The sequence below is a fragment of the Nerophis lumbriciformis genome, linkage group LG24, assembly GCF_033978685.3.
Source record: "Nerophis lumbriciformis linkage group LG24, RoL_Nlum_v2.1, whole genome shotgun sequence".
NCBI classification, from domain to species: domain Eukaryota; kingdom Metazoa; phylum Chordata; class Actinopteri; order Syngnathiformes; family Syngnathidae; genus Nerophis; species Nerophis lumbriciformis.
This window is the reverse complement of record NC_084571.2, coordinates 16,860,188-16,875,524: the sequence shown is the minus strand read 5'-3', so window position 1 is coordinate 16,875,524 and position 15,337 is coordinate 16,860,188. Positions and strand designations below refer to the sequence as shown.

The 15,337-nt window shown below is 39.0% G+C and overlaps 1 protein-coding gene across 3 annotated transcripts in view; it reads right to left on the bottom strand.

Moving 5' to 3' along the window:
- nbr1b (NBR1 autophagy cargo receptor b) overlaps window positions 1–15,337 on the bottom strand; it is a 125,971-nt gene that overhangs the window by 52,086 nt on the left and 58,548 nt on the right. For all 3 annotated transcript variants that reach the window (XM_061981690.2, XM_061981691.2, XM_061981693.2), the window contains one exon: window positions 3,623–3,706. In XM_061981690.2, the coding sequence (XP_061837674.2) occupies window positions 3,623–3,706 (84 nt within the window). The remainder of the gene's footprint in view (window positions 1–3,622; window positions 3,707–15,337) is intronic.

Sequence of the window (15,337 nt, the reverse complement as noted above, 5' to 3'; positions counted from 1 at the left end):
GTAATCTATTTATTTATTTATATATATTTATTTATTTTATATATATATTATATATATTATTTATAAATATTTATTTCAGCGTTTCTCAAAGTGTGGTGCGCGCCCCACTGGTGGGGAATAGAGACATGACAGGTGGGGCGCGAGGAACGGGAGGAAATTTCACTTTACATTTTTATTTTTTATTATTATATTCTTAGATAAATTTTTTTACTATGCTTTCATTTTCTATACACACTGTAAATCACTTTGTGATTCTGTCTGTGAAATCCGCTATATAAATAAATGGAAATTACCGGTACTTATTTTTACTGTAGGCTTTATATTTCTCGGTACTAGCGAAAGTTTGACAGACATAGCAACAGTAACTAATGGGGGCGGGGCTAAGCTGAACAAACTTTCGCGCGAATGGGTAGCAGGCTAATGTGTGGATCACAATTACACAAATATATACATTTGTGACTCGCACCTCAAAGGTCGTCGAGCCAGAGCCAGAGCCAGCGCCTGCAGAGAAACAAAAATCTGACGGGCACACACTGTGTCATTCACTGCGAAGCACTCGCGTCAAGGCAGCTCAGCCCCGAACTCAATGAGGTTTTAACAGATGTTGTGAGCGTGGTAAATTTGATCAAAACACGACCACTGAAAGTGCGACTGTTCTCTGCACTGTGTGAGGAAATGGGAGCTGATCATACAGCCGTGCTGTTTCACAGTGAAGCAAGGTGGCTCTCCTGGGGCAAAGTGCTGTCACTTGCCCTGTCTTGCCAAATGCATAGCTCCTCCTTTTTTTTTTGCAAAGATTGCAAAGTGGCACTTTTATTGTATTTATTATTGAACTTGATGCAAGTTATTTGATTTATTATTGAACTTGATGCAAGTTATAACACTTTTTTTGATTTATTATTGAACTTGATGCAAGTTATAACACTTTTGTTTTATTTATTATTGAACTTGATGCAAGTTATAACACTTTTTTTGATTTATTATTGAACTTGATGCAAGTTATAACACTTTTTTTGATTTATTATTGAACTTGATGCAAGTTATAACACTTTTGTTTTATTTATTATTGAACTTGATGCAAGTTATAACACTTTTTTTGATTTATTATTGAACTTGATGCAAGTTATTTGATTTATTATTGAACTTGATGCAAGTTATAACACTTTTATTTGATTTATTATTGAACTTGATGCAAGTTATAACACTTTTATTTATTTATTATTGAACTTGATGCAAGTTATAACACTTTTGTTTTATTTATTATTGAACTTGATGCAAGTTATAACACTTTTTTGATTTATTATTGAACTTGATGCAAGTTATTTGATTTATTATTGAACTTGATGCAAGTTATAACACTTTTTTTGATTTATTATTGAACGTGATGCAAGTTATAACACTTTTTGATTTATTATTGAACTTGATGCAAGTTATAACACTTTTTTGATTTATTATTGAACTTGATGCAAGTTATAACACTTTTATTTGATTTATTATTGAACTTGATGCAAGTTATAACACTTTTTTTGATTTATTATTGAACGTGATGCAAGTTATAACACTTTTTTTTTATTTATTATTGAACTTGATGCAAGTTATAACACTTTTGTTTTATTTATTATTGAACTTGATGGAAGTTATTTTATTTATTATTGAACTTGATGCAAGTTATATCACAGCTGCACAGTTATTTTATTTATTATTGAACTTAATGTTATTTTATGTTATTGAGTTTGAATGTATACAACTTGATGTTCAATAAATTTGAAAATGTTAAAGCTTGGCATTAGCACTCTGTTGGGGCGATGGGGGCAGGTGGGGCTTGAAAACTCCCCCTTGTCCAAAGTGGGGGATGACAAAAAAAATTTGAGAACCACTGATTTATTTATTTATATATGCACCTTATTGCTTTTTTATCCTGCACTACCATGAGCTTATGTAACGAAATTTCGTTCTTATCTGTGAAGTAAAGTTCAAATTTGAATGACAATAAAAAGGAAGTCTAAGTCTAAGTCCTACAAGCCTATTTTGCAGGTTTCCCTTCATAAAAAAGGGAAACCTGCGAAACAGGCTTGTAGGACTGATATAGCCTCTGTGTTTTTTCCTGATCTAACGTGTATATATATACAGTATATATATATATATATATATATATATATATATATATATATATGTATATATATATATATATATATATATTAGGGCTGCAACAACTACTCGATTAAATCGATTAAAATCGATTATCAAAACAGTTGGCGATTAATTTAGTCATCGATTCGTTGGAACAATGCTATGCGCATGCGCGGAGGCTTTTTTTTTGTTTGTTTGTTTTTTGTTATTTTCTCTGTTACTTTTTTTGTTTTATAAACCTTTATTTATAAACTGCAACATTTACAAACAGCTGAGAAACAATAATCAAAATAAGTACAAAAACAGTACAAAACAGCACCAGGGCGGCGCTGAGGCTACGTCTCATGAGGTGGAGGTAAGCTAGCCAATGATGTGTCATGTACAGCTCACGTGACCACGTCGTCTCCTTTGCTGGAAATATTCGAAAAATGGCGCAGGAAAACAGTACCGATAGTTCAGCGGAAAAACATCTTGAGGTTATTGCTTCAATGGAGAAAAGTGTACGACCTAAGTCGTCAAAAGTGTGGGAACACTTCACTTTAAAGACTTCAAAGAAGACCGTTTCCTGCAAAATGGCACGGAAGTACAACATTGCTTCAGGAGCACCTGAAAAGGAAACATGTTGGAGCCATGGATGAAGGGAACTCACAGTACGTAACTTTTTAAGACCATAGTGGCAACAACCATTCATGGGTTCAGCTTTTTTGTGAGTAACGTTATGCCTTTGTTGCAACGCGGGGCTGATAATGTGTCTACGGCACACTTGACTCCGTTTTGAGAGAGAAAATGCACGCTTACCAATTTCGAAATAAACGTACCGGACAGAAATATCTCAGGTTGGTTTCATAATGGATTGTAGCCGGGCCCGATAAATCTATATAAATATATTTAGATTTGAGTGACGCTTTAGTATTACTAAACGTTATGAAGGTGCTGGAATATTTCATGCTATTATTCAGAGGCAGCCTAAAATGAATCCTTTATTATTCACAACAGAAACGTGTACAATATCTGATTCAGTTCTGATGAGTTACATTTCTGTGTTATTATTGGTGTATGCTGCACCCCCAATGTCCAGAACATGGTGCCAGTATGCTGTTTTTTTTCAATAAAATACTGGAAAGGATAGAAATGTAGTTAGTCTCTTTTATCCGATTATTAATCGATTAATCTAAGTAATAATCGACAGATTAATCAATTATCAAATGAATCGTTAGTTGCAGCCCTAATATATATATATATATATATATATATATATATATATATATATATATACATACATATATTCATATATACACACACACACACACACACATATTATATATATATACGGTACACATACACACACATATTTATATATATATACACTGCATTGGAGCATTCACACCTCATCTAGGTTATATTCATATACAATAGAAACAAGTGATAGGACTTCAATTGCAAATTAATTGATTAGTGATCAGAGGAGTTGACAGAGGAAAAAAAAGGTCACCTGTCCAGGCTGGAGAAAGGGAACAGACACTTCTCTCCAACGATCTCCAGATCCCACAGCCAGGTTTCCCCACATGAACTTCAGCTAGAGGAAGCAAGTATTGGAGCGTTACAATAGAAGATTGAAAGAAGCAATCACTAAACAATGATAATGAGTATAGTAGTAATAATAAGAGTAACTTAGCCTCCTCATCTATGGGGGTTCTTGACTCTGAATATTTTTTACACAGATTTTTTTTTCACTGAATATTTTTTACACCAAATATTTTTACACTGAATATTTTTTACTCTGCATATTTTCACACTGAATATTTTCACTCTGAATATTTTTTACTCTGAATTTTTTTACATGTAATTTTTTTCACTGAATATTTTTACACTGAATTTGTTTACACTGGATATCTTTACTCTGAATACTTTTTACACTGATTTGTTTTTACACTAAATAGATATATAGATAGATAGATAGATAGATAGATAGATAGATAGATAGATAGATAGATAGATAGATGGATAGATAGTACTTTATTGATTCCTTCAGGAGTTCCATATGTTTACACTGAATATGTTTACTCAGAATTTTTTTGCATTTATTTTTTTTCACTGAATATTTTTAGACTGATTTTATTTTACTCTGAATATTTTTACACTGCATATTTTTACACTGATTATTTTTTTACACTGAATATTTTCACACTGAATATTTTTACACTGAATATTTTTACACTGAATATTTTTACACTGCATATTTTAACACTGAATTTTTTTTACACTGAATATTTTTACACTGAATTTGTTTACACTTTGTATTTTTGCACTGGATATTTTTACTCTGAATATCTTTACACTGGATATCTTTATACTGGATAATTTTTACACTGATTTGTTTTTACACTAAATATTTTTTACAGTATATATTCTTACTATGAATATTTCACACTGGCTGAATATTTTTACACTGAATATTTTTACTCAGACTTTTTTTGCATTGAATTTTTTTCTCTGAATATTTTTACACCAAATATTTTTGGACTGAATTTTTTTATTCTGAATATTTTTACACTGAATATTTTTACACTGAATATTTTTACACTGAATATTTTTATACTGCATATTTTAACACTGAATTTTTTTTACACTGAATATTTTTACACTCAATTTGTTTACACTTTGTATTTTTGCACTGGATATTTTTACTCTGAATATCTTTACACTGGATATCTTTGTACTGGATATTTTTTACACTGATTTGTTTTTACACTAAATATTTTTTACAGTATATATTCTTACTATGAATATTTTCACACTGGCTGAATATTTTTACACTGAATATTTTTACTCAGACTTTTTTTGCATTTAATTTTTTTCACTGAATATTTTTACACCAAATATTTTTGGACTGAATTTTTTTATTCTGAATATTTTTACACTGCATATTTTTACACTGATTTTTTTTTACGCTGAATATTTTCACACTAAATATTTTTACACTGAATATTTTTACAGTTAATTTTTTTTTCACACCAAATATTTTTACACTGGATATTTTTACTCTGAATATTTTTTACAGTGAATATTTTTTACACTGAATATTTTTACTCCTCTTTGAGCTGCCACCTTAACGTGGTAGAGGAGTTTGCGTGTCCCAGTGATCCTAGGAGCTATGTTGTCCGGGGGCTTCCATGCCCACTGGTAGGGTCTCCCAAGGCAAACTGGTCCTAGGTGAGGGATCAGACAAAGAACAGCTCGAAGACTTCTATGAAGAACACGAACAAAGGACCCAGATTTCCCTCGCCCGGACGCGGGTCACCGGGGCCCCCCTCTGGAGCCAGGCCCGGAGGTGGGTGACGATGGCGAGTGCCTGGTGGCCGGGCCTGTCCCCATGGGGCCCGGCCGGGCACAGCCCGAAGAGGCAACGTGGGTCCCCCCTCCAATGGGCTCACCACCCATAGCAGGGGCCATAGAGGTCGGGTGCAGTGTAAGCTGGGCAGCAGCCGAAGGCAGGGCACTTGGCGGTCCGATCCTCGGCTACATAAGGTAGCTCTTGGGACGTGGAGGGGAGGGAGCTTGAGCTAGTGCGTGAGGTGGAGAAGTCCCGCCTAGATAAAGTCGGACTCACTTCGACGCACAGCAAGGGCTCTGGAACCAGTTCTCTTGAGAGGGGCTGGACTCTCTTTCACTCTGGCGTTGCCGGCAGTGAGAGGCGACGAGCTGGGGTGGCAATTCTTGTTGCCCCCCGGCTCAAAGCCTGCATGTTGGAGTTCAACCCAGTGGACAAGAGGGTAGCTTCCCTCCGCCTTTGGGTGGGGGCACAGGTCTTGACTGTTGTTTGCGCTTACGCCCCAAACAGCAGCTCAGAGTACCCACCCTTTTTGGATTCACTCGAGGGAGTACTGGAGAGAGCTCACCCGGGTGATTCCCTCGTTCTACTGGGGGACTTCAACGGTCATGTTGGCAACGACAGTGAAACCTGGAGAAGCGTGATTGGGAAGAATGGCCGCCCGGATCTGAACCCGAGTGGTGTTTTGTTATTGGACTTTTGTGCTCGTCACAGATTGTCAATAACAAACACCATGTTCAAACATAAGGGTGTCCATATGTGCACTTGGCACCAGGACACCCTAGGCCGCAGTTCCATGATCGACTTTGTAGTTGTGTCATCGGATTTGCGGTCTCATGTTTTGGATACTCGGGTGAAGAGAGGGGCGGAGCTTTCTACCGATCACCACCTGGTGGTAAGTTGGCTGCGATGGTGGGGGAGGATGCCAGACAGACCTGGCAGGCCCAAACGCATTGTGAGGGTTTGCTGGGAACGCCTGGCAGAGTCTCCTGTCAGAGAGAGTTTCAATTCCCACCTCCGGAAGAACTTTGAACATGTCACGAGGGAGGCGATGGACATTGAGTCCGAGTGGACGATGTTCCGTACCTCTATTGTCGAGGCGGCCGATTGGAGCTGTGGCCGCAAGGTGGTTGGTGCCTGTCGTGGCGGTAATCCTAGAACCCGCTGGTGGACACCAGCGGTGAGGGATGCCGTCAAGCTGAAGAAAGAGTCCTATCGGGCTCTTTTGGCTCATTGGACTCCGGAGGCAGTAGACAGGTACCGACAGGCCAAGCGGTGTGCGGCTTCAGCGGTCGCGGAGGCAAACACTCGGACATGGGAGGAGTTCGGGGAAGCCATGGAAAACGACTTCCAGACGGCTTCGAAACGATTCTGGACCACCATCCGCCGCCTCAGGAAGGGGGCGCAGTGCAATGTCAACACCGTGTATGGTGGGGATGGTGTTCTGCTGACCTCGACTGCAGATGTTGTGGATCGGTGGAGGAAATACTTCGAAGACCTCCTCAATCCTACCAGCACGTCTTCCTATGAGGAAGCAGTGCGTGGGGAATCTGTGGTGGGCTCTCCTAGTTCTGGGGCTGAGGTTTCCGAGGTAGCTAAAAAGCTCCTCGGTGGCAAGGCCCCGGGGGTGGATGAGACCCGCCCTGAGTAACTTACTCAGTGGCCTAGTGGTTAGAGTGTCCGCCCTGAGATTGGTAGGTTGTGAGTTCAAACCCCGGCCGAGTCATACCAAAGACTATAAAAATGGGACCCATTACCTCCCTGCTTGGCACTCAGCATCAAGGGTTGGAATTGGGGGTTAAATCACCAAAATGATTCCCGGGCGCGGCCACCGCTGCTGCCCACTGCTCCCCTCACCTCCCAGGGGGTGATCAAGGGTGATGGGTCAAATGCAGAGAATAATCTCGCCACACCTAGTGTGTGTGTGACAATCATTGGTACTTTAACTTTAACTTTAACTTTAGTTCCTTAAGGCTCTGGATGTCGTGGGGCTGTCTTGGTTGACAAGACTCTGCAACATCGCGTGGATATCGGGGGCGGTACCTCTGGATTGGCAGACCGGGATGGTGGTTCTTCTCTTTAAGAAGGAGAACCGGAGGGTGTGTTCCAACTATCGTGGGATCACACTCCTCAGCCTTCCCGGTAAGGTCTATTCAGGTGTACTGGAGAGGAGGCTACGCCGGATAGTCAAACCTCGGATTCAGGAGGAACAGTGTGGTTTTCATCCCGGTCGTGGAACTGTGGACCAGCTGTATACTCTCGGCAGGGTCCTTGAGGGTGCATGGGAGATTGCCCACCCAGTCTACATGTGCTTTGTGGACTTGGAGAAGGCATTCGACCGTGTACCCCGGGAAGTCCTGTGGGGCGTGCTCAGAGAGTATGGAGTAACGGACTGTCTTATTGTGGCGGTCTGCTCCCTGTACGATCAGTGTCAGAGCTTGGTCCGCATTGCCGGCAGTAAGTCGGACCCGTTTCCAGTGAGGGTTGGACTCCACCAAGGCTGCCCTTTGTCACCGATACTGTTCATAACTTTTATGGACAGAATTTCTAGGCGCAGTCAGGGCGTTGAGGGTATCTGGTTTGGTGGCTGCAGGATTAGGTCTCTGCTATTTGCAGATGATGTGGTCCTGATGGCTTCATCTGGCCAAGATCTTCAGCTCTCACTGGATCGGTTCGCAGCCGAGTGTGAAGCGACTGGGATGGGAATCAGCACCTCCAAGTCCGAGTCCATGGTTCTCGCCCGGAAAAGGGTGGAGTGTCATCTCCGTGTTGGGGAGGAGACCCTGCCCCAAGTGGAGGAGTTCAAGTACCTCGGAGTCTTGTTCACGAGTGAGGGAAGAGTGGATCGTGAGATCGACAGGCGGATCAGTGCGGCGTCTTCAGTAATGCGGACGCTGTATCGATCCGTTGTGGTGAAGAAGGAGCTGAGCCGGAAGGCAAAGCTCTCAATTTACCGGTCGATATACGTTCCCATCATCATCTCTGGTTATGAGCTTTGGGTCATGACCGAAAGGACAAGATCACGGGTACAAGCGGCCGAAATTAGTTTCCTCCGCCGGGTGGCGGGGCTCTCCCTTAGAGATAGAGTGAGAAGCTCTGTCATCCGGGAGGAACTCAAAGTAAAGCCGCTGCTCCTCCACATCGAGAGGAGCTAGGTGAGGTGGTTCGGGCATCTGGTTAGGATGCCACCCGAACGCCTCCCTAGGGAGGTGTTTCGGGCACGTCCGACCGGTAGGAGGCCACGGGGAAGACCCAGGAGACGTTGGGAAGACTATCTCTCCCGGCTGGCCTGGGAACGCCTCGGGATCCCCCGGGAGGAGCTAGACCAAGTGCCTGGGGAGAGGGAAGTCTGGGCTTCCCTGCTTAGGCTGCTGCCCCCTTGACCCGACCTCAGATAAGCGGAAGAAGATGGATGGATGGATGGAATATTTTTTACTCTGCATATTTTTACTCTGAATATTTTTATTCTGAATTTGTTTACAGTGAATATTTTAACACTGAAATTTTTTACACTGAATTTGTTTTAACTGGATATTTTTACTCTGAATATTTTTACTCTAAGAATTGTTTTACATTTAATTTTTTTCACATAATATTTTTACACTGAAATTTTTTTACTCTAAATATCTTTACACTGGATATTTTTACAATGGATATTTTCACACCAAATTTTTTTTACACTGAATATTTTAACACTGAATTTGTTTACACTGGATATTTTTACTCTGAATATTTTTTACACTGAATATTTTTTACTGTGCACATTTTTACTCTGAATATTTTTTACACTGATTTGTTCTTACACTAAATATTTTTTACAGTGAATATCTTTACACTGAATACTTGTACTCTGAATTTTTTTGCATTGAATTTTTTTTCACTGAATATTTTTTACACTGAATATTATCTGCACCAAATATTTTTAGACTGAATTATTTTTACTCTGAATATTTTTACACTACATATTTTTAGACTGCATATTTTTTTACACTGAATATTTTTACTCTGAATATTTTTTTACAGTGAATATTTTTACACTGAATACTTGTACTCTGAATTTTTTTGCATTGAATTTTTTTTCACTGAATATTTTTTACACCAAATATTTTTAGACTGAATTATTTTTACTCTGAATATTTTTACACTGCATATTTTCTTTACACTGAATATTTTTACTCTGCATATTTTTTTACATTACATTTTTTTACACAGAATATTTTTACACTGAATTTTTTTCGACTGAATATTTTTACTCTGAATATTTTTACACTGAATGTTTTTACACTGATTTGTTTACACTGAATTTTTTTTTACATCTAATTTATTTGCACTGAATTCTTTTGCACCAAATATTTTACACTGAATATTTTTACACTGAAATGTTTTTACTCTGAATATCTTTACACTGGATATTTTTACAATGGATATTTTCACACCAAATTTTTTTTACACTGAATATTTTTACACTGAATTTGTTTACACTGGATATTTTTACTCTGAATATTTTTTACACTGAATATTTTTTACTCTGCACATTTTTACTTTGCACATTTTGACTCTGAATATTTTTTACACTGATTTGTTCTTACACTGAATATTTTTTACAGTGAATATTTTTACACTGAATACTTGTACTCTGAATTTTTTTGCATTGAATTTTTTTCACTGAATATTGTTTACACCAAATATTTTTAGACTGAATTATTTTTACTCTGAATATTTTTACACTGCATATTTTTACACTGTATACTTTTTTACACTGAATATTTTTACTCTGCATATTTTTTTACATTACATTTTTTTACACAGAATATTTTTACACAGAATTTTTTTAGACTGAATATTTTTTTCACTGAATTTTTTTTACATGTTTCTTATTTGCACTGAATTATTTTGCACCAAATTATTTTACACTGAATGTTTTTACACTAAATATTTTCATAATGAATATTTTCACTCTGAACTTTTTTTACACTGAATATTTTTACACTGAATTTTTTTTACACTTAATTTTTTTACACCGAATATTTTTACACTGAATGTTTACTCTGAATATATTTACTCCAAATATATTTACTCTGAATTTTTTTACAGTGAATATTTTTACACTGAATTTGTTTTACACGGAATATTTTTTACACTAAATATTTTTATACTGAATTTTAGAGATATCCGATAATGGCTTTTTTGCCGATATCCAATATTCCGATATTGTCCAACTCTTAATTACTGATTCCGATATCAACCGATACCGATATATACAGTCGTGGAATTAACACATTATTATGCCTAATTATGTTGTGATGCCCTGCTGGATGCATTAAACAATGTAACAAGGTTTTCCAAAATAAGAGAACAACTTCAACTCAAGTTATGGAAAAAAATGGCAACATGGCACTGCCGTATTTATTATTGAAGTCACAAAGTGCTTTTTTTTTTTTTTTAACATGCCTCAAAACAGCAGCTTGGAATTTGGGACATGCTCTCCCTGAGATAATCCTGATACCCACTACAACTATGGGAAATACTATACTTTGACTTTCACAAAGTGCATTATTATTATTTTTTTTTTAATCATGCCTCAAAACAACAGCTACAAAAACAATGAAGGCACACAGCTTCAGTCCAGAGTATACTAGAGTAATAAAGTAAACAATAACATAGTCCTCCTTTAGTGCAAGGCTGCCTGGTATACTGTATAACAGGAAATTATAAACTGGGCTCAATCTGCCCTGCTCTAACGTATTTGTATGAGTAACACAAATGTGCTGCAAGCTAGTGATGAGTGCTTGAAGTGGCCTACCAGTCAGCCAGAGCTTTTGAAATGCTGCGTTGAGACATGGCACCTCTGTTCACTGCAAGCTGCAAAGTGTGCGCGGGCAGACTAGCCATACCAAACTCCACCGTAGCTTTTGCCATACTGTGTGCGTTGTCCCTGACCACTACGTGGGCTTTCACCCTGGGGTGGTATTTGTTGTATTTTTGTTTTTTCTCGGCGGAGTCTTTAAGCGACAACTGTGTGGTACTACTTTTTTTCGGTGTTTGCTTTTCATCCATCTTCCGCTTGTATTCATCGTGTATCTCCTTATGATTCTTGAAGAGGTGAGAGATCTAATTGCTCGTGTTAAAGGAAGACGTCTTGGTTCCTCCTCGCATAACCAACTTTTTGCAGTCATTGCAAATTGTCAGTTTTTTATCCGTCAGACACACTTTAAAATAATCCCAAACCATAGACATGGTGTCGTTAGTCAGTCACCGGGCTCGCTGGCTTGTTAGCCACGGCTACAGCACCGGCAACAACACACTCTTGTTGTTGTTAGGTTGCGCTCGCGGCGGTTTGATGAGGTCATCAAGCGTCGCCAGTAAACCTCTCATGCTGCAGTCGTCAACTCTTGTGTTGTGTGTGGGAGAGGGGAGAGGGGAGGGGCTGCTGACTGGGATATGTACCGCTCCGTACAGCGGCGTTTTAAAAAGTCATTAATTTTACTTTTTGAAACCGATACCGATAATTTCCGATATTACATTTTAAAGCATTTATCAGCCGATAATATTGGCCTGCCGATATTATCGGACATCTCTACTGAATTTGTTTACACTTGGTATTTTTACACTGGATATTTTTAGTCTGAATATCTTTACACTGGATATCTTCACACTGAATATTTTACACTGAATATTTTTACTCTGAATATTTTTACATTAATTTTTTTAGACTGAATATTTTTAAACTGAATATTTTTACACTGAAATGTTTTAGACTGAATATTTTTACTCTGAATATTTTTACACTGCATATTTTTACACTGAATATTTTTACACTGATTTTTTTACTCTGAATATTTTTACATCTAATATTTTTGCACTGAATTATTTTGCAGCAAATTATTTTACACTGGATATTTTTACACTGAACATTTTCACTCTGAATATTTTCACTCCGAACTTTTTTACACTGAATTTTTTTTACACTGAATATTTCTTGCACTGAATATTTCTTGCACTGAATATTTCTTGCACTTAATATATTTTACACCAAATATTTTTTACACTGAATTTGTTTACACTGGATATTTTTACTCCAAATATTTTTACTCTGAATTTTTTTACGGTGAATATTTTTACACAGAATATTTTTACACTGGATGTATTTTCAATGCAATTGTCATCGTAATGTAAATGAATTCAGTTCACCAAATTCAAAGGCAAACGATTCATTTCCATAAATGTAAGACAGAAAGTTAGAGACCAGATACAGGATTGTGTCACAACACGCTAAACCTGCTGTCCAATTGCAGTTTTTTATGGCCCCTCAGCAGATTGCGAAAATAAAATAATTATTAATGAATAGGAATATCAGGTATAATTTGTCAGTCAATATTATCATCAAATCAAGTCATGTCAGTGACATTTATTGTGATGGATCACAACTAAACTTTTCATTTCAGCTTCATCAGGTCATGATTTACATGTTTAAAGCAGCACTAAGTCACTTTTCAAGAACTTCTGGGATCACACATGGACTCACAACTAGGTGAATGACGCCTGTGTCATGGCTAGAGGGGTCTGGGTCGCTCTCACTGGCACTTAGTTACTTTGAAGTCGCACAAAAAACTACAAACGTGCTGCCTTGCTTTACGGCATACGTCACTCACCCTTTCACCACTGGTTAAAAAGACGGAAGTTGAGGCGAACGCCTAAAAGAAGAAGAACAACGCCTCCGTGCAACTACTGCTATCATGGCCGAAATTCCAAAACAACCAAAGAAACAAAAAGTTTTGTCTGAGGAGAACAGGACAGTCAGGATCAACATTGTCCTGGCTTTGACTCGCTGGCGTGAGCTTGGGAACATCAGATCTAGGTGTCACTGACATCAGGTGAGCATCAGATCTAGGCGTCACTGACATCAGGTGAACATCAGATCTAGGTATCACTGACTGTAGGTGAACATCAGATCTAGGTGTCACTGACATCAGGTGAACATCAGATCTAGGTATCACTGACTGTAGGTGAACATCAGATCTAGGTGTCACTGACTGTAGGTGAACATCAGATCTAGGTGTCACTGACTGTAGGTGAACATATCAGGTGAATATCAGATCTATGTGTCACTGACGACAGGTGAACATCAGATCTAGGTGTCACTGATGGCAGGTGAACATCAGATCTAGGTTTCAATGACGGCAGGTGAGCATCAGATCTAGGTGTCAATGATGGCAGGTGAACATCAGATCTAGGTGTCACTGATGGCAGGTGAACATCAGATCTAGGTGTCACTGACGGCAGTTGAACATCAGATCTAGGTGTCACTGACGGCAGGTGAACATCAGATCTAGGTGTCACTGACATCACATCAGATCTAGGTATCACTGACATCAGGTGAACATCAGATCTAGGTGTCACTGACGGCAGGTGAACATCAGATCTAGGTGTCACTGACATCAGGTGAACATCAGATCTAAGTGTCACTGAGGGCAGTTGAACATTAGATCTAGGTGTCACTGACATCAGGTGAACATCAGATCTAGGTGTCACTGACATCAGGTGAACATCAGATCTAGGTGTAACTGACTGTAGGTGAACATTAGATCTAGGTGTCATTGATGGCAGGTGAACATCAGATCTAGGTGTCATTGATGGCAGGTGAACATCAGATCTAGGTGTCACTGATGGCAGGTGAACATCAGATCTAGGTGTCACTGACATCAGGTGAACATCAGATCTAGGTGTAACTGACTGTAGGTGAACATCAGATCTAGGTGTCACTGATGGCAGGTGAACATCAGATCTAGGTGTCACTGACATCAGGTGAACATCAGATCTAGGTGTCACTGATGGCAGGTGAACATCAGATCTAGGTGTCACTGACATCAAGTGAACATCAGATCTAGGTGTCACTGACATCAGGTGAACATCCGATCTAGGTGTCACTGACGGCAGTTGAACATCAGATCAAGGTGTCACTGACATTAGGTGAACATCAGATCTAGGTTTCACCGACATCAGGTGAACATCAGACCTAGGTGTCACTGACATCAGGTGAACATCAGATCTAAGTTTCACCGACATCAGGTGAACATCAGATCTAGGTGTCACTGACATCAGGTGAACATCAGATCTAGGTGTCACTGACATCAAGTGAAGATCAGATCTAGGTGTCACTGACATCAGGTGAACATCAGATCTAGGTGTCACTGACATCAGGTGAACATCAGATCTAGGTGTCACTGACGGCAGTTGAACATCAGATCTAGGTGTCACTGATGGCAGGTGAACATCAGATCTAGGTGTCACTGACATCAGGTGAACATCAGATCTAGGTGTCACTGATGGCAGGTGAACATCAGATCTAGGTGTCACTGACATCAAGTGAACATCAGATCTAGGTGTCACTGACATCAGGTGAACATCCGATCTAGGTGTCACTGACGGCAGTTGAACATCAGATCAAGGTGTCACTGACATTAGGTGAACATCAGATCTAGGTTTCACCGACATCAGGTGAACATCAGACCTAGGTGTCACTGACATCAGGTGAACATCAGATCTAAGTTTCACCGACATCAGGTGAACATCAGATCTAGGTGTCACTGACATCAGGTGAACATCAGATCTAGGTGTCACTGACATCAAGTGAAGATCAGATCTAGGTGTCACTGACATCAGGTGAACATCAGATCTAGGTGTCACTGACATCAGGTGAACATCAGATCTAGGTGTCACTGACGGCAGTTGAACATCAGATCTAGGTGTCACTGACGGCAGGTGAACATCAGATCTAGGTGTCACTGACATCACATCAGATCTAGGTATCACTGACATCAGGTGAACATCAGATCTAGGTGTCACTGATGGCAGGTGAACATCAGATCTAGGTGT